Source organism: Diorhabda sublineata, chromosome 1 (assembly GCF_026230105.1).
Source record: "Diorhabda sublineata isolate icDioSubl1.1 chromosome 1, icDioSubl1.1, whole genome shotgun sequence".
Taxonomy (NCBI): domain Eukaryota; kingdom Metazoa; phylum Arthropoda; class Insecta; order Coleoptera; family Chrysomelidae; genus Diorhabda; species Diorhabda sublineata.
Genome location: NC_079474.1, coordinates 15,720,057 through 15,739,949, shown reverse-complemented (window position 1 = coordinate 15,739,949; position 19,893 = coordinate 15,720,057). Strand labels below are relative to the sequence as shown.

At 33.6% G+C, this 19,893-nt stretch overlaps 1 protein-coding gene across 3 annotated transcripts in view; it reads left to right on the top strand.

Annotated features, from left to right (window-relative positions):
• The first annotated feature begins 120 nt into the window (after positions 1–120).
• LOC130452425 (serine/threonine-protein phosphatase 4 regulatory subunit 1-like) overlaps positions 121–19,893 on the top strand; it is a 115,772-nt gene continuing 95,999 nt past the window's right edge. For 2 of the 3 annotated variants that reach the window (XM_056791701.1, XM_056791702.1), the window contains exons 1-3: positions 121–207; positions 267–311; positions 11,811–11,880. In XM_056791701.1, coding sequence (XP_056647679.1) covers positions 201–207; positions 267–311; positions 11,811–11,880 — 122 coding nt within the window. In that variant the 5' untranslated portion in view covers positions 121–200. Of the gene's footprint in view, positions 208–266; positions 312–9,175; positions 9,296–11,810; positions 11,881–19,893 lie in introns of those variants that run through there. The other variant, XM_056791703.1, reaches the window with a different exon arrangement.

The following is a 19,893-nucleotide window of genomic DNA, read 5'->3' as shown; positions in this document are numbered from 1 at the left end:
TAGCAAAATGCTGGTTTAGTCGAGAAAAAAATAGATTAATTTTATCACATAAGTGTGTTTACCAGACATATCTATTACTCGGTGGTGACTGACGAACAAATCAGTGTACGACGTGAAGATAGCAGTTATTTGGATAAAATTTTTAAATCACGTGCAGTTTTTGCCTTTTGCCTAATGCTATGTTTTGATCGTAGTACAAGATGGCGGGTGAGTAAACCGTTTTATTTTCATAAATATAAAGAATGACATTCAAATTGTTGTTTTAGATGTTCCACTAATAAATGATGAATGCATGAATGATCCTGAAGAAGGTAAGGAAACCATTTTATTAACTCATTTTACGTTAGAATTATTGAATTACGTGTGTACGTAGTAGGAAATATCTAAAAGTTAAAGTGTATACTTGAGTTAAGACTCTTCAAGTATTTTTTATTTCTACTTCGCAAATTCAATTATACTATTTGAATGTTACTTAATATTATGCGTATTTTATTGTTAGTAACGTAGTAAAAAAAATACGACACAAGTTTGACATTTAGGTACATTGTTTATATCTATTTAACTAGTTCTGCAGACAGACTCATATCTTTTTATAAGTATTTTCAAGGTCCTTTGAATTGTTTTTGAATCTAGGAATCTGTAATTTGGTTACAATCTTGCCAAAAAATCAATTGAATGATCGAATCGAAAAATTTAAATAAATAGGGATATTCAATTATTCCTAATATACACGTGTGATATTTAATCCATCCTTTTATGGAAATGAAACATTCCTCTTTATTACACATGTTCTTTGATTCATAGATATACGTAAATTGATGTTTCAAATAAAACATTTAGAAATGCAGTATTGGTAGAAATTTTTGAATACATTATTTTTTCGACGTATTTTCCCAAGATATTGATAGAATAGATACGACCAAAGGCGTGCATAAATCTTTTATAAATTCGAAAACTATGAAATAATGTTTTTCTTCCATACTAATTAGGAAATTAAAATTGGCATTCATGCATAATATTAATATTTCTAATTAAATTTTCGATCTATAGAATGGTTCATTTAACCAATTTATCAGAATCTGCCAAGTTATAATTTCAGGTGGGTGTGAGGTTTTTATTGTCAGGACACGACAGTGAGGATATAGAATTGATTGTGTTTCTTTCATATGTGTAAAATGGTTCCTTTAACCAATTAATCTGAAAAAATAGGCTGCCAAGTTGTAATCTCGGGTAGGTATGAGGTTTTTATTGTCAGGTCTCGACAGTGAGGATATAGAATTTATTGTGTTCCTTTCATATGTGAAAACTGATTCATTTAGTCAATTAATCTGAAAAAATTGTCTGCCAAGTTATAATCTCGGGTAGGTATGAAGTTTTTATTGTCAGGTCTCGACAGTGAGGATATAGAATTGATTGTGTTTCTTTCATATGTGAAAACTGATTCATTTAGTCAATTAATCTGAAAAAATTGTCTGCCAAGTTATAATCTCGGGTAGGTATGAAGTTTTTATTGTCAGGTCTCGACAGTGAGGATATAGAATTTATTGTGTTCCTTTCATATGTGAAAACTGATTCATTTAGTCAATTAATCTGAAAAAATTGTCTGCCAAGTTATAATCTCGGGTAGGTATGAAGTTTTTATTGTCAGGTCTCGACAGTGAGGATATAGAATTGATTGTGTTTCTTTCATATGTGAAAACTGATTCATTTAGTCAATTAATCTGAAAAAATTGTCTGCCAAGTTATAATCTCGGGTAGGTATGAGGTTTTTATTGTCAGGGTACAACAGTGAGGACACGAAATTAATTTTGTTTCTTTCATTTGTGTAAAATGATTCATTTAGTCAATTAATCTGAAAAAATTGTCTGCCAAGTTATAATCTTGGGTAGGTATGAAGTTTTTATTGTCAGGTCTCGACAGTGAGGATATAGAATTGATTGTGTTTCTTTCATATGTGAAAACTGATTCATTTAGTCAATTAATCTGAAAAAATTGTCTGCCAAGTTATAATCTCGGGTAGGTATGAAGTTTTTATTGTCAGGTCTCGACAGTGAGGATATAGAATTGATTGTGTTTCTTTCATATGTGTAAAATGGTTCCTTTAACCAATTAATCTGAAAAAATTGTCTGCCAAGTTATAATCTCGGGTAGGTATGAGGTTTTTATTGTCAGGTCTCGACAGTGAGGATATAGAATTGATTGTGTTTCTTTCATATGTGTAAAATGGTTCCTTTAACCAATTAATCTGAAAAAATTGTCTGCCAAGTTATAATCTCGGGTAGGTATGAGGTTTTTATTGTCAGGGTACAACAGTGAGGACACGAAATTAATTTTGTTTCTTTCATTTGTGTAAAATGATTCATTTAGTCAATTAATCTGAAAAAATTGTCTGCCAAGTTATAATCTTGGGTAGGTATGAAGTTTTTATTGTCAGGTCTCGACAGTGAGGATATAGAATTGATTGTGTTTCTTTCATATGTGTAAAATGGTTCCTTTAACCAATTAATCTGAAAAAATTGTCTGCCAAGTTATAATCTCGGGTAGGTATGAGGTTTTTATTGTCAGGGTACAACAGTGAGGATATAGAATTGATTGTGTTTCTTTCATATGTGTAAAATGGTTCCTTTAACCAATTAATCTGAAAAAATTGTCTGCCAAGTTATAATCTCGGGTAGGTATGAGGTTTTTATTGTCAGGGTACAACAGTGAGGATATAGAATTGATTGTGTTTCTTTCATATGTGTAAAATGGTTCCTTTAACCAATTAATCTGAAAAAATTGTCTGCCAAGTTATAATCTCGGGTAGGTATGAAGTTTTTATTGTCAGGTCTCGACAGTGAGGATATAGAATTGATTGTGTTTCTTTCATATGTGAAAACTGATTCATTTAGTCAATTAATCTGAAAAAATTGTCTGCCAAGTTATAATCTCGGTTAGGTATGAGGTTTTTATTGTCAGGGTACAACAGTGAGGACACGAAATTAATTTTGTTTCTTTCATTTGTGTAAAATGATTCATTTAGTCAATTAATCTGAAAAAATTGTCTGCCAAGTTATAATCTTGGGTAGGTATGAAGTTTTTATTGTCAGGTCTCGACAGTGAGGATATAGAATTGATTGTGTTTCTTTCATATGTGTAAAATGGTTCCTTTAACCAATTAATCTGAAAAAATTGTCTGCCAAGTTATAATCTCGGGTAGGTATGAAGTTTTTATTGTCAGGTCTCGACAGTGAGGATATAGAATTGATTGTGTTTCTTTCATATGTGAAAACTGATTCATTTAGTCAATTAATCTGAAAAAATTGTCTGCCAAGTTATAATCTCGGTTAGGTATGAGGTTTTTATTGTCAGGGTACAACAGTGAGGACACGAAATTAATTTTGTTTCTTTCATTTGTGTAAAATGATTCATTTAGTCAATTAATCTGAAAAAATTGTCTGCCAAGTTATAATCTTGGGTAGGTATGAAGTTTTTATTGTCAGGTCTCGACAGTGAGGATATAGAATTGATTGTGTTTCTTTCATATGTGTAAAATGGTTCCTTTAACCAATTAATCTGAAAAAATTGTCTGCCAAGTTATAATCTCGGGTAGGTATGAAGTTTTTATTGTCAGGTCTCGACAGTGAGGATATAGAATTGATTGTGTTTCTTTCATATGTGAAAACTGATTCATTTAGTCAATTAATCTGAAAAAATTGTCTGCCAAGTTATAATCTCGGTTAGGTATGAGGTTTTTATTGTCAGGGTACAACAGTGAGGACACGAAATTAATTTTGTTTCTTTCATTTGTGTAAAATGATTCATTTAGTCAATTAATCTGAAAAAATTGTCTGCCAAGTTATAATCTTGGGTAGGTATGAAGTTTTTATTGTCAGGTCTCGACAGTGAGGATATAGAATTGATTGTGTTTCTTTCATATGTGTAAAATGGTTCCTTTAACCAATTAATCTGAAAAAATTGTCTGCCAAGTTATAATCTTGGGTAGGTATGAAGTTTTTATTGTCAGGTCTCGACAGTGAGGATATAGAATTGATTGTGTTTCTTTCATATGTGAAAACTGATTCATTTAGTCAATTAATCTGAATAAATTGTCTGCCAAGTTATAATCTCGGGTAGGTATGAGGTTTTTATTGTCAGGGTACAACAGTGAGGACACGAAATTAATTTTGTTTCTTTCATTTGTGTAAAATGATTCATTTAGTCAATTAATCTGAAAAAATTGTCTGCCAAGTTATAATCTTGGGTAGGTATGAAGTTTTTATTGTCAGGTCTCGACAGTGAGGATATAGAATTGATTGTGTTTCTTTCATATGTGTAAAATGGTTCCTTTAACCAATTAATCTGAAAAAATTGTCTGCCAAGTTATAATCTTGGGTAGGTATGAAGTTTTTATTGTCAGGTCTCGACAGTGAGGATATAGAATTGATTGTGTTTCTTTCATATGTGAAAACTGATTCATTTAGTCAATTAATCTGAATAAATTGTCTGCCAAGTTATAATCTCGGGTAGGTATGAGGTTTTTATTGTCAGGGTACAACAGTGAGGACACGAAATTAATTTTGTTTCTTTCATTTGTGTAAAATGATTCATTTAGTCAATTAATCTGAAAAAATTGTCTGCCAAGTTATAATCTTGGGTAGGTATGAAGTTTTTATTGTCAGGTCTCGACAGTGAGGATATAGAATTGATTGTGTTTCTTTCATATGTGTAAAATGGTTCCTTTAACCAATTAATCTGAAAAAATTGTCTGCCAAGTTATAATCTTGGGTAGGTATGAAGTTTTTATTGTCAGGTCTCGACAGTGAGGATATAGAATTGATTGTGTTTCTTTCATATGTGAAAACTGATTCATTTAGTCAATTAATCTGAATAAATTGTCTGCCAAGTTATAATCTCGGGTAGGTATGAGGTTTTTATTGTCAGGGTACAACAGTGAGGACACGAAATTAATTTTGTTTCTTTCATTTGTGTAAAATGATTCATTTAGTCAATTAATCTGAAAAAATTGTCTGCCAAGTTATAATCTTGGGTAGGTATGAAGTTTTTATTGTCAGGTCTCGACAGTGAGGATATAGAATTGATTGTGTTTCTTTCATATGTGTAAAATGGTTCCTTTAACCAATTAATCTGAAAAAATTGTCTGCCAAGTTATAATCTTGGGTAGGTATGAAGTTTTTATTGTCAGGTCTCGACAGTGAGGATATAGAATTGATTGTGTTTCTTTCATATGTGAAAACTGATTCATTTAGTCAATTAATCTGAATAAATTGTCTGCCAAGTTATAATCTCGGGTAGGTATGAGGTTTTTATTGTCAGGGTACAACAGTGAGGACACGAAATTAATTTTGTTTCTTTCATTTGTGTAAAATGATTCATTTAGTCAATTAATCTGAAAAAATTGTCTGCCAAGTTATAATCTTGGGTAGGTATGAAGTTTTTATTGTCAGGTCTCGACAGTGAGGATATAGAATTGATTGTGTTTCTTTCATATGTGTAAAATGGTTCCTTTAACCAATTAATCTGAAAAAATTGTCTGCCAAGTTATAATCTCGGGTAGGTATGAGGTTTTTATTGTCAGGGTACAACAGTGAGGACACGAAATTGATTTTGTTTCTTTCATTTGTGTAAAATGATTAATTTAGTCAATGAATCTGAGAAAATTGTCTGCCAAGTTAAACGTTTCGCCGAGATTCCTTCATTACCATTCGAGTGTCCAACTTCTTATATGAGAGTTTGCAAACATTCTTAATAGTATTCAAGTACATCCCGTAATTTAGCACTTGGTACAATATTATAGCATTGTCAACTTTACTACGTTTTTCACCGGTTGTTTTCTCTCTAACAGTGTCGGATTTAATCACTTCATAAAATGTAATCAAACCGATTTTCATTTTATGGGAATTCTCGCATTCCGACATTTAATTTTTCGGTAAGACTTCCGTTTCGTGCCAGTGACAGACGCGGAAGGGGTTTGGTATGTAGATTGGATTGGAGATGAGGATTCAAAATATGCAACCATTCATTGCGGAAATGAAAAGGGACTCGTTTGTGATTCGTGAGTGTTTGGGCGCTAAAAGTCTTTCTGTCTGTCCAAATCCGACTTATTCGCGAGATTTACCACCGTGCGACTTCGGGCTCTTCACGAAATTAAACAAAACAGAAACCTTCGAGAAATGCCTTCAGTTTTAACGTTGTGATAGTTAAAAAAAATTTTTTTTGGCAAAAAAATTCGTAGTAGAGGTCGACTATATTTTGTTTAGCTTTGAACTATAGGAAAGGAAAATTAGCGACTTCTTCGTCGTCGCCACGCCCGCATAGACGCGCGCCTTCTATTGATCTACACCGAACAAATTCGTAAGAATGACGTCGAAGCCCTCACGATGATGCGGAGGCGCACCCAACTAAATATATTGCATTGTTGCCGTCAACTCTTAAATTCATTGTAAACTGGAGATATTTCGAAATTTTTCTTTAATCGCAACAAGAAATTTCGAATATATTGTTTTATCATTATAATCTGAAAGAAGAGATAGATACAACGAGAACATTAAATAGAAATATGATAAAGTTGAAGAAAAATGAACCCACCAGTAAGTGCTTGCAATTTAATGAATGGATTATGGGGTGGGGAAAAACTTTGACCGGTTTTCCATGACTTATGTTTCAATTTCTTCGTTTTTCGTAACAAAAATAACATTCGCGCCGTACCAAGTGTTGTCTAGTGTTTTTGGCGAATCTTTTCGGATCCTAGTTTAAAACCCATTAAAAACTGGTAGTAGATACTTGATACTTTCAATACTCAACGACATTGTAAAGGCCGGGTGCTCACTTAACCACAATATGTAGTTTTTTCAAATTATAACGGGTATTTAAAACGATATGACCATTTTTGTATCGAAATAAATACTCTGTAGGTGAGCTAAATGCTGTATCTCGTGAACTCATTTAATACGACGTTATTTGCAGCAAATTAACTTGTTTCCAGCTTTATTTCCATGACTTTTTATCGTACAATGGAAAATAAAAAAGTTATAAACAAAAATGAAAAATTTTTTGGGCGTTTTCCTATAAATTGACGCAGCCATCTTATGGACTCCTTTTTTTATATCGTTCCCAAGTTGCTCTAATCCTCGGATAAGTTCTAGTCGTGAAAAAATTGTGTTCCAGTTATCGCTTTTTCATTTTCTTCCCGGCGGCGGTTCAGGATCTAGTTCAGTATCATTTAAGTACGGGAGTTAGAATTTTTCCACGGTGTTAGGCTCTGAGACTGTGGAAACGGGATGAACATTGAGTTGTAGGAGGAGATGATAAAAGTTGAATGTATTTTTGGTCACTGTCTTGACGTATCTTGTACTGCCCACTGCTCAAAGAGACTACAAAATGTTAGTTCGAATTTATCAATGATTGCCGTAAAGAGTTTCTGGATCACAGAAAAATAGTCCGTTGACTAACTACGTTTTCATGGATTGAGAGGTTCTATTCAATATTTTATTTTCAACTATAATCCAGAAGGTTCGCAGCTACGGCGTTGGCGTTTGAGAATCGTTCTGACTATCCTTGTTTTGCTCGTCTCTATTTGGCTAATAGAAGTATTCGAAAAATATTCAATCTGTCCTTGTTGTGATTCTATAAATTTCTTTGGAAATATTGTTAATGCCATGTTGCTGTTTTGTGCCTTTCGCGGCATTCATTTTAGATCGATTCCTTGATAATCGTGCAGCCCCATCTCAGTGTGTTGCGCTTGGAACTTCCCCCTAGAAGATTGCTATTCTTCAAACAATTTAGGGGGATTATAAGAACACGTTTTTCCGGTAACTTTTTTTTATTGGGCTGTCGTAGCTGAATTAGATTTTGTGACCGGTACCATTTCCTTTATATCGATCATTGATATGTCGGTGGGTCCGTTTTTGAAGTCCTAGACCTAATTTTGACCAACCTCAACGTTCTCTACCTATTTGGACGTGTCTTTTATGAGCAGAGCCGCTCAATCAGAGCTGAGTACGTAAACGAGAAATCCGCTGAAGTGAAAAGAGATTTGAGCTCTGATGAAACCGTTCCAGTGCAGATAAATGTAGAAGATACTTTATTTTTATTAGAAATATTACGTCAATATTCATCTATTAGTTATTATTATTCTCCACTGCCTAAAAGATGGTGACGGCCCACCACCTGTACATTTTTTTTAAATAAAACATATATTATCCATATAAGTTTCAATTTCCTTCAGTCTCTGAAGACGATAACTTGGTTATCGAAAGACCATTCAAACAGTGTGTTTGTGATTGTAGCGTAAACAGGCTGTTTATATAGACTTAGTAATCGTAATCGATTTTTTGTTTTCAATTTTACACCGTCTTAACAAAAAAACTTGTAACGTATTATCTGTTAAAAATGAGTCGCAATACCTATTGTTTATTCAAGCGCCATTATTTAAATGACATCTTAAATAAATTTTATGTCATAATCACAGAACAAGAAGTTCAGAATTAGTAATGTGTGTTCCACAAACACAGAATTTTCAATGCCCACAATTGCAAACTGCGCATGACTCCTATGACAAAACATGTTCAGGATCTGTACCGCGAACTAAGCTTTTATTAACTACAAAAATCTGTCAATTGTCACTTCATATATTTGTTTCTTATCAAGTTCGATGATTACAAATTAAATACTTGTCAATCTCGAGAACGCGGAATTGTTTTATAAATCAATTTCTTGTTAATAATGAAATTTCGATAAATAAAACTGTTTCTTATTAATTTAACGACAAGACTTTAATTAACTACTTGTCTTTTACACTTTATTCTATAATAAAATTGTCTATTAAAGAAAAGATTTATTATATTGAATAAGTATCAACTTGTAGCTAAAAAGTAAGCTTGAAAACTATATCGCGTTATAAGTTTTATGGAAAGCTATAAAACGATCGCATCTGTTGAAACCACCAACCAACCCTTAACGCCCGTCGAGGAACGGCAACGCCGCACCGTCTCCACCCGACGACTACAGTTACCCCACCAAATGAGTTGTGTCTTCTGTTTCGCGGAGGTCGTCGTACGCGGACACGCAAATTTTTTAGTTTATATTCCGTCGGTGATTATTCGGAGAGGCCGTTCGTTTCCAAATAACTGGAAAAAAAAATAAATTCTCAATGGATACGACGATACGACGACGAATTAGGACACGTTGCGTTTGTTCACGTGTGGGCGGCATGGATCTATCACCGTTTCTCCCTTTTATCTAAACGAAAGGGGAAACTTCCGAAAATTTCATACTTCTCGTATCGCATATTTTTGTAAGTATTTGGTATTATAGTTTAGGGTGGAGCATCGATAATTTCTTCTGGAAGACATTTCGGTTGGTTCATTATAAACTGAATAGCAAGCAGGTTTTATTTATAAACATTTTGAAATTATTCGCAACATAAGCTAAATTTAAAGGTGAAACCTGGTAAGCCAAATAGTTTTTTCGTTGAATTCACTTCGTTATGGTTTTATGTATGTTTGATAGATCTATTGGCATCATTTTTTCAGCTTCCTGTTACATCCAGTTTGCTCTCAGAATACTCGGTTGATTGATCCCATCAGATTTAGCTTCTTGAAGTGTCCATACCAAGGACAATGTCCGTTAAAAATCTTAACCTCTACTTGCCCAGGTTTGATTCATCCTTCCGATGTTTTCTGGTAACAGCTTCCAATCTTCTCTTCAATTCTAAAAGAAGTTCTGTGTACAGAGGAAGGTGTTTTCACCTTAAATAACTGAGTGTTTTATTCTGTGTCATATACGAGGGTTGTACGCAAAAGTTTCCGACTTAACGTTTGCGATATATGATGAAAATTTCTCTTCCGTAAGTGAACTTGAAGTTAGGAATTAGGAAAAAGTCGCTGGGGGCAGATTCTATGAATACGGTGGGTGGTGAACTCGTTGTTTAGTTTTCTTCAATTGCTTTTTGGTTACTATTATTTTTCCTTTTTGAAGATGGGATTGAGGTCTTTGATTTTTTCGGGACAGGTTCGACCTTTGCAATCCACCTACGTAAAATTTTTATCGGAAACTACGTGGATGCCACCAATGAAAAAACTAGAAAGTGTATTGTTGCTGGTGGTGGCCACCACGTTTCAATCACGTTTTAGTAACGTATCACCCACGTGGCCGAAACGTGACAGACGGTGGCAGTGTAGCTACGGCCATTCAGTGTTAACAACTTTTAATAATACGTTGTCTCAGTCCTGTTACTTTGTGGTCATACATTTTGAATACTTTTTATTTGTCTATGTCGATGTATATTTGACATAACTAAATATATTTCTTCTTTTTATTTAGCGAATATCCGCGTAAGGTGCTTTCCACTAATACCAACGTAAAGGAAGTGAACAAAACTTAACCAAATTGTCACTATACAATAAAATAGACAAGTATAAGTCACTTAAATGTGGCCATTTTCAAGTACATACATTGTAACCACAAAATGGTGCGTATACAGATTAAAAATAAAAAAAATGACCTAACCTAACCAACCGTATCGCTTCGATTACTCGTTTCAACTGACTCACGTCGCGCCGACGCACTCGTTTTATAAGGTTCTAGTCTAGACTCGAAGATTCTATCGTTCTCGACAAAAATAATAGGATATTTAGGCTTGCTGCCAAAAGATGGCGATAATGTATTTCTCTCTCGCTTGCGTACACACGCGCTGCCCTTGAAATTTCTTAGAAACATCTGTAGACTTGAGAGTACGAGTATTTAAAACATCCCTAGAGGAATCGAATGAAGTCTAAAAGCTCTAAAAAAACATGATTCTTCTTTCTGTGATACATTGTGAATGCGGGCCTTATTAATACGGCCTAAAGGCTGAAAGCAGCCCGCGGGACGTATCTTTGACTGTGTTAATATGTCACACACCTTCAAGATTGTTTCGACAAAAAAAAAGGAAATGAAAATCACTTCTTTCGAATGGCAAAAATTTCTGTAATTTAATAACCATCATTACTATACACATTATCTTACAGGGTGTTCCAGAAAGTTCTGAATGATACACCCTATATTTTATAGCGAAATAATATGGCGTTGTGATGTGTTCTAAGGGGTATTTAAAAAGTCAAAAATTTTCCATAAAAATCGTTCAAAGTTCAATATCCTGTAGAATGTAAGAGAATTTAAATAATGAAAGTCTGTTGCTGTCAAAGCATTCGAATGGTAGTAAAAATTTTGGGAAATTATTTATTTCGTTAATATTCATTGAATCGGATACAGGGTGAATGAAGAAACTAATGCAAGTATATTCCCTATAGCTAAAATTAGTAGTTCTTGAGATATTTTGATTTTTCTTTACAAAACAAGGGGGTGAGAAGTTCCAACTTTACTAAAACCTCAAAAACACGATGTTGACACAACTAATGTTCCTGACATTAACCACCCAAACGAAAACTAAGTGGCTGCTATCCCAGTTTTAAATAATTTAAAGGAATGGATTCAAAGTTCATAAACTTAAGATTTTTTAAGTTTATATCTTTAATTAGTATAATTCTAACAATATTTTTTTGTTAATTGTTTGATTTGATGTTAGTTTTATTAAAAAATAATTTAAATCGTAATAAAATTGATTACAGAAAATTAACATTAAATAATTTCTAAATGTGATTTGCAAAATATGTTAAGTGACCCTAGGGTGAAAGGCGGTTACAAAAAAATCATGAAATTCGTAGGATGACCCCTAATAATTTAACACTTAATTGTGAGTTTTGTCAAAAACTGGTATTTGACAATGAAGCGTATGAAACTAAAACTTTTTATTTTATACGTTTTTACAGGATTCGAGAAATCATTGACACCGCTCAAGCGTATACAATACTACGCCAAATCGACTCAGACCTGTATAAGGTAAGTTTTATTTTTTTCTCTTATATTAAATCATCGATAAATAGTCATTGATACCAAGACAGATGTAACATTTCATAATCCGCTTTCCCGAAGAATTTTTTTTGGTCGAAGCAGTCAAATTGACAGTTTATTATCAAAATTATTTATTTAATTTAATTTTTCGGTTTGTTTTCAAATGAATCATCCTGTATATTATCCGTCATGTCAGTCTCCTTGTTGTTGGAGGTTTATTGTACACTTCATTCTCAATATAACCCCCCAAAATTTTGTCAATTTAATTGAAATCTGGTGATTTCGGTGGCCACTCTACTAGATCCGTTACACCTTCCACGAAATTGTTGATTCCCTTCAGCATTAATTAATTGATTTGCGTGAAACGACTCATCATTATGCAAAAAATGGGATTTCTTCCATTAAAAGAGGTAACTCGAATCAGAAAAGTCATAAAAGATCCAGTATTTGGATAGGAATTTCATCGAAACTATCATGGGAAGAGGTAACTGGAACCCCAGGACGTTAGTCAATGTTATTGAACCAATCCGAATCCAATACTCATAGTTAAGACAGAACAATGTCTGACAGATCAGCTTTAAGCAGTCGAAATATGTTCGTAATGAAAGGAATTAAATCTCGGCATTCAAATTTGTATTTTCGAAAAGTCAAATTAACAGTTTATGATTAAAATTATTTATTTAGTTAAGTAATTATTCTCTCGGTTTGTTTTCAAATGAATCGTCCTGTATACTCTCCGTCATGTCAGCCTCCTTGTTGTTGGAGGTATATTCTACACTTCATTCTCAATATAACCCCCAAAAAAATTAGTCCATTTAATTGAAATCTGGTGATTTCGGTGGCAACTCTACTAGATCCGTTTCATCTTCCACGAAATTGTTGATTCCGTTAACCAGTAATTAATTGATTAGCGCGAGAAAACTCACCCTCATGCAAAAAGTGGTAACTCGAATCAGAATAGTCATAATAGATCCAGTATTTGGGGGGGAATTTCATCGAAACGAGCATTTTAAAGATTAATTTCTCAGACTCAGGTCAAACGTCTTACAGATCAGCTTCAAGCAGTCGGAATATGTTCGTAATGAAAGGAACTAAATCTCGGCATTCAAATTTGTATTTTCGAAAAGTCAAATTAACAGTTTATCATCAAAATTATTTATTTAGTTAAGTAATTATTCAATTATTCTCTCGGTTTGTTTTCAAATGAATCATCCTGTATACTCTCGGTCATGTAAGCCTCCTTGTTGTTGGAGGTTTATTGTACACTTCATTCTTAATATAACCCTCAAAAAATGAGTCAATTTCATTGAAATCTGGTGATTTCGGTGGCCACTCTACTAGATCCGTTCTATCTTCCACGAAATTGTTGATTTCGTTAACCAGTTAATTAAAAAAAGTGGTAACTCGAATCAGAAAAGTCATAAAAGATCCAGTATTTGGGGAGGAATTTAATCGAAACGAGCATTTTAAAGATTCATTTCTCAGACTCAGGTCAACGTCTTACAGATCAGCTTCAAGCAGTCGGAATATGTTCGTAATGAGAGGAATTAAATCTCGGCATTCAAATTTATATTTTCGGAAACCAAAAAAAAAAAAACGTTGGACGTGATTAAATGTAGGGTGGAACTGAAATGAATAAATTTTCACACCTGTTAGAGCAGATGTGCCGTCTGGTAAATTTCGTCTCCCTAAAGGTACGCATTCGAATGTATATGTTTGTACCGTACTGTCTAACGCCTTTACTAACTAAAAAGTCGTGACCTGTCTGGCCGAATTGGATCTAACATATAGCCCACAGCCACGTTGCCAATTCTATTTTTGTCTATGCTGTAAATTTATCACTCTATCTATGATGTAATAACTACTTCTTCGAGATCGAAAACTTCCTATCATTTAAAATGAAAATTAATCCATTTGTTGAATAAAACATATCATCTATTATTAATTAGTATATACAGGGTGGTCCGCAAAAAATTCGAGAATGAGTAAATGAAAAAGTAACGAAAAAATTGAAATGTAGAAAAAATTTTTGTTGGTTAATACGTCTAACTAAATACTAATTTAGATACAAATTTATTACTGAAAGGTATATAAAATGTAGATTTTTGGAAAAAGTTTTATTTTTTATTTCTTAGTTGTATTATTTGAAAAAAATATCTTCAGTGAGATAAAATGTGAGTTAATTCGTAGTTGGCAGTCAACGTGTTAACCTACAATTGTTTGTGTATGGGTATACAAGGGGTCGTATGAGAAAATTTTTTTTATATTCCATAAATTACGGGGTGGGAGGTTTGACAAGGGGATGGGAGTGCATTGCGTCTGGCAGTGATTTTTTTTTGTTTTTATTTCCTTTGACTACCGACTTTCACGGATTAAACAACGTCGTTTATAGTTCAAATATATCGTGATTTTTAACTTACGAAACAAGTTTGAATGAATTTAGGTAATTTTCATTTTAAAATATATCTTGCATCATACAAAGTCACTAATAAATACAAACAATTACTTAATAGGCGACAAGCTTTATCTATCGCGATGTTTCGTCTTCAAAGAATTGCTGCTAAACGTGCCAGAAAACTTCTTCGTGTTGGATGAAAATAATGAACTACGTGTGTCGTAATTTATGGATGACCCCGAACACCCTGTATATGTTGTGGTAGCTCCTACGGCAACCATGATTCAGTTGATTCGTATAAAAATTATATAAAATTGTAAAAATATTCAAATTTCGGTTAATCTTTGTCTTAGAACTCGTCTCAAAGACTTTTTAATATAATTATCTATAACTAAGGGTAACTTAGACAGCTGACACGCATCTGGTACCCTCCATCTTATTATTCCGATGGCGGTGATTCGACTGTTTTAACTCACCTCTACACAACAGTCTGATGTTGAAATGGAAACAGTCAAAACCGAGATTAATGAATGATTTTCTAAAAACTGTTTATTTATTTTGAAATTTCTTGTTCCACATGGATAAAAAATAAGGAAAATTTCGTTGTATCTGTATACAAACATAAATTGAAGAACTTTCCAACGAAATTTAACGGTTTACAAGTGAGAACTTTTACTAAAATGATTTTCCATTCTTTTGGAATTGTCTTCGTGAAAACTTGATATTTATCATTACGTTCAACATTTTCTATGCATTGAGTAGTATAAAATTCGTCTTGGTTCGTTCTATAGTGTGTTCATAGTAATTTGCTCAGTAATCGGAGTAATAGTATGTGAAAAACTATCCAGATGATGGTTGAACATTTTTAAATCATCATCATCATCATCATCAAGTCTTTCAATCCCCTGAGGACTATGGCTATCGCTTTTAGCGCTTTAAATCCTTTTTTTTAGGTTGATTACTTCCCGTTTTTTAATTTCTTTTCTTTATAGTTTACTAGCTTTTACCCGGGGCTTCGGTCGTATCGAATCCATTAAATAAGTATCAGAAATCATTATAATAGAAAAGAACGAACTCTGTAGCTATATTATAACCTGAGATATAGATCTTTGAATGTAGAAACATTGCCAAAAACCTACAAAAATCCATAACTCCACATTGAATGCCCGCGCCTAGCTCCTCTCCAACTCAACCGATTTAAGTGTTCAAAAACTCAAAAGAAAGAAGGTATTTCAGCGATTGTTCTTAAACCAAAACGAACTCTGTAGCTATATTAGAACCTGAGATATAGATTTTTGAATGTAGAAACATTGGCAAAAACCTACAAAAATCCATAACTCCACATTGAATGTCCGCGCCTATCTCCTCTCCAACTCAACCGATTTAAGTGTTCAAAAACTCAAAAGAAAGAAGGTATTTCAGCGATTGTTCTTAAACCAAAACGAACTCTGTAGCTATATTAGAACATGAGATATAGATCTTTGAATGTAGAAACATTGGCAAAAACCTACAAAAATCCATAACTCCACATTGAATGTCCGCGCCTATCTCCTCTCCAACTCAACCGATTTAAGTGTTCAAAAACTCAAAAGAAAGAAGGTGTTTCAGTGAGTGTTTTTAAACCAAAACGAACTATGTAGCTATATTAGAACCTAAGATATAAATCTTTGAATGTAGAAAAATTGCCAAAAACCTACAAAAATCCATAACTCCACATTGAATGTCCGCGCCTAGCTCCTCTCCAACTCAACCGATTTAAGTGTTCAAAAACTCAAAAGAAAGAAGTTGTTTCAGCGAGTGTTCTTAAACCAAAACGAAGTCTCTATCTTGAATAGAACCTGAGATATTGAGGATAGAATGTGTGTATGTGAAAAACTCCCATAAGTAATGTACAGGGGAAAATCGCATTTAAGTATAACTTGAGAATGGTGAAAATTAGATGAAATCCGATGGTTGATGGCTGATCTGTGCATCAATACCTTTCATTGAAAAAAAAATTAAGCAAATCGGTTGGGTAGAACGCCTGAACGGACTCATCAATTTTTTTAATATATAAGATCGTTTGTTTTGGATGCTTTTGTTATAAGTTTCTATTCTTTTGCTATCGAGTTTTCTATATTTTCTTATCTCCTCCTCTATTTCGTTTCTCCATGTTTTTCTCGGCCTGCCCCTTCTCCTTGGCCACAGTGGGATCCGGATCCATTGCGTTTTTCTTTTGAACATTTCAATTGGTTTTCTTCTTATTATATGCCCGGCCCAATTGAGCCTTTGTGCTTTTATTTATCTCACTATATTTTCCTTCTCCAGTTCTCTCTCTATTTCTTCGTTTCTTCTTCTTTGCTCTTCTTTTTTATCTTTCTTTCTGTTCTTCTTCTCTTTGGTTGATTACTGTTGTTTCCATCGCATACGTGATTACTGGTCTTATAAGGGTTTTGTACATTTTTGTTTTTTTCTAATAGGTTTTTGTTTCTTTTATAGGCTTTTGTATCCTATCCTTTATCCTTTCCCCAGTTGTTTGTCCCAACGTCATTCCTAGATAGTTATAGGTCGATACTGTTTCAAAATTTGCTAGATTTCATTTGGTTTGCTTTCTGTTCTGGTTTTTCTTCCTTTTTTTTGCATATTTTGTTTTTTTTGCATTTATTTCCAGTCCGTAATAACATTTTTAAATACAAAAGAAAATTCACCCTTCAACGAGTTATATTTATTTCAATACCACTTTCACCACATTTAGTCTAGCAGTGTAATTTTCTATGCATCTATGCAATGAGCTGATAAAGTTCATCACGTCAAATGGTTTATTATGGGATTTGTCGCACGTTGGATGACAATTAATTTCTCTTTGATGCGATATACGGTAGTACGATTTTCCGGGTCATAAATACGTCGAATACATTCAATTTCAACTACATTGAGACCGGATTAGATACGATGTGTTTCATTATTATCGACCGTTTTTAAATACTTCAAATTACGCATTTAGTAAATTCACACCGGTCTTCAAAAAAGTCGCGCAAATTTTTTATTGATGTGAAACTACTCAACGGATTAAATATGTTCCGGACCGAATCGAGATCTTCCTTGTCATCAATTTTTACTTTCAAATTGACATAATGACATGCCCCTGTAAGTGCAACGGTTAAGCCTAACCTTCAAAACCAAAAAACTTATTCGAACATATCTTTATCAACAAATATTTTTCATCAAATGCCTATTTCAGAAATTGTTGTAATTCTTTAGGCGATAAGTTTTGATACATACGAGGGTTGTTTGAGAAATTTCCTATTTAACAAAAAAATAATTCTTCTAAGTCTAAACGCTTCTTCCAACGACGCTTTAACCTTTTTAAACAAACCAAAACCTGATAATTTTCGTCTTTCTTCTCAAATTAAACTTTTGAGTATAAGGCAACGTTATGATCTTTCCGGCAAATGAATATTTAAGATTAGAAACCAGGAAATAGTCGCTGGAGTTCAGATCTGGTGAATATGGTGGGTGGTCGACCAATTCGAAGTGCAAACCGCGAATTTTAGTCGATATCAGATCGCCATGTCTAAATGGGACATCCCGTGAATACCCAAAGAGTAGTTATTGGTATTTTTTTCTGTTTAACAAAAAAATAATTCTCCTAAGTCTAAACGCTTCTTCCAACGACGCTTTAACCTTTTTAAACAAACCAAAAACTGATAATTTTCGTCTTTCTTCTCAAATTAGACTTTTGAGTATAAAACAGCGTTAAGATCTTTCCAGCAAATGAATATTTAAGGTTAGGAACCAGGAAATAGTTGCTGGAGTTCAGATCTGGTGAATATGGTAGGTGGTCGACCAATTCGAAGTGTAAACCGCGAATTTTAGTCGATATCAGATCGCCATGTCTAAATGGGACATCCCGTGAATACTCAAAGAGTAGTTATTGGTATTTTTTTCTGTTTAACAAAAAAATAATTCTCCTAAGTCTAAACGCTTCTTCCAACGACGCTTTAACCTTTTTAAACAAACCAAAACCTGATAATTTTCGTCTTTCTTCTCAAATTAAACTTTTGAGTATAAGGCAACGTTATGATCTTTCCGGCAAATGAATATTTAAGATTAGAAACCAGGAAATAGTCGCTGGAGTTCAGATCTGGTGAATATGGTGGGTGGTCGACCAATTCGAAGTGCAAACCGCGAATTTTAGTCGATATCAGATCGCCATGTCTAAATGGGACATCCCGTGAATACCCAAAGAGTAGTTATTGGTATTTTTTTCTGTTTAACAAAAAAATAATTCTCCTAAGTCTAAACGCTTCTTCCAACGACGCTTTAACCTTTTTAAACAAACCAAAAACTGATAATTTTCGTCTTTCTTCTCAAATTAGACTTTTGAGTATAAAACAGCGTTAAGATCTTTCCAGCAAATGAATATTTAAGGTTAGGAACCAGGAAATAGTTGCTGGAGTTCAGATCTGGTGAATATGGTAGGTGGTCGACCAATTCGAAGTGCAAACCGCGAATTTTAGTCGATATCAGATCGCCATGTCTAAATGGGACATCCCGTGAATACTCAAAGAGTAGTTATTGGTATTTTTTTCTGTTTAACAAAAAAATAATTCTCCTAAGTCTAAACGCTTCTTCCAACGACGCTTTAACCTTTTTAAACAAACCAAAAACTGATAATTTTCGTCTTTCTTCTCAAATTAGACTTTTGAGTATAAAACAGCGTTAAGATCTTTTCAGCAAATGAATATTTAAGGTTAGGAACCAGGAAATAGTTGCTGGAGTTCAGATCTGGTGAATATGGTAGGTGGTCGACCAATTCGAAGTGTAAACCGCGAATTTTAGTCGATATCAGATCGCCATGTCTAAATGGGACATCCCGTGAATACTCAAAGAGTAGTTATTGGTATTTTTTTCTGTTTAACAAAAAAATAATTCTTCTAAGTCTAAAGGCTTCTTCCAACGCCGCTTTAACCTTTTTAAACAAACCAAAAACTGATAATTTTCGTCTTTCTTCTCAAATTAGACTTTTGAGTATAAGGCAACGTTATGATCTTTCCGGCAAATGAATATTTAAGATTAGAAACCAGGAAATAGTCGCTGGAGTTCAGATCTGGTGAATATGGTGGGTGGTCGACCAAGTCGAAGTGCAAACCGCGGATTTTAGTCGATATCAGATCGCCATGTCTAAATGGGACATCCCGTGAATACTCAAAGAGTAGTTATTGGTATTTTTTTCTGTTTAACAAAAAAATAATTCTCCTAAGTCTAAACGCTTCTTCCAACGACGCTTTAACCTTTTTAAACAAACCAAAACCTGATAATTTTCGTCTTTCTTCTCAAATTAGACTTTTGAGTATAAAACAGCGTTAAGATCTTTCCAGCAAATGAATATTTAAGGTTAGGAACCAGGAAATAGTTGCTGGAGTTCAGATCTGGTGAATATGGTAGGTGGTCGACCAATTCGAAGTGCAAACCGCGAATTTTAGTCGATTTCAGATCGCCATCTCTAAATCGGACATCCGGTGAATACTCCAAAGTGTAGTTATTAGTATTTTTTTCTGTTTAACAAAAAAATAATTCTTCTAAGTCTAAAGGCTTCTTCCAACGCCGCTTTAACCTTTTTAAAC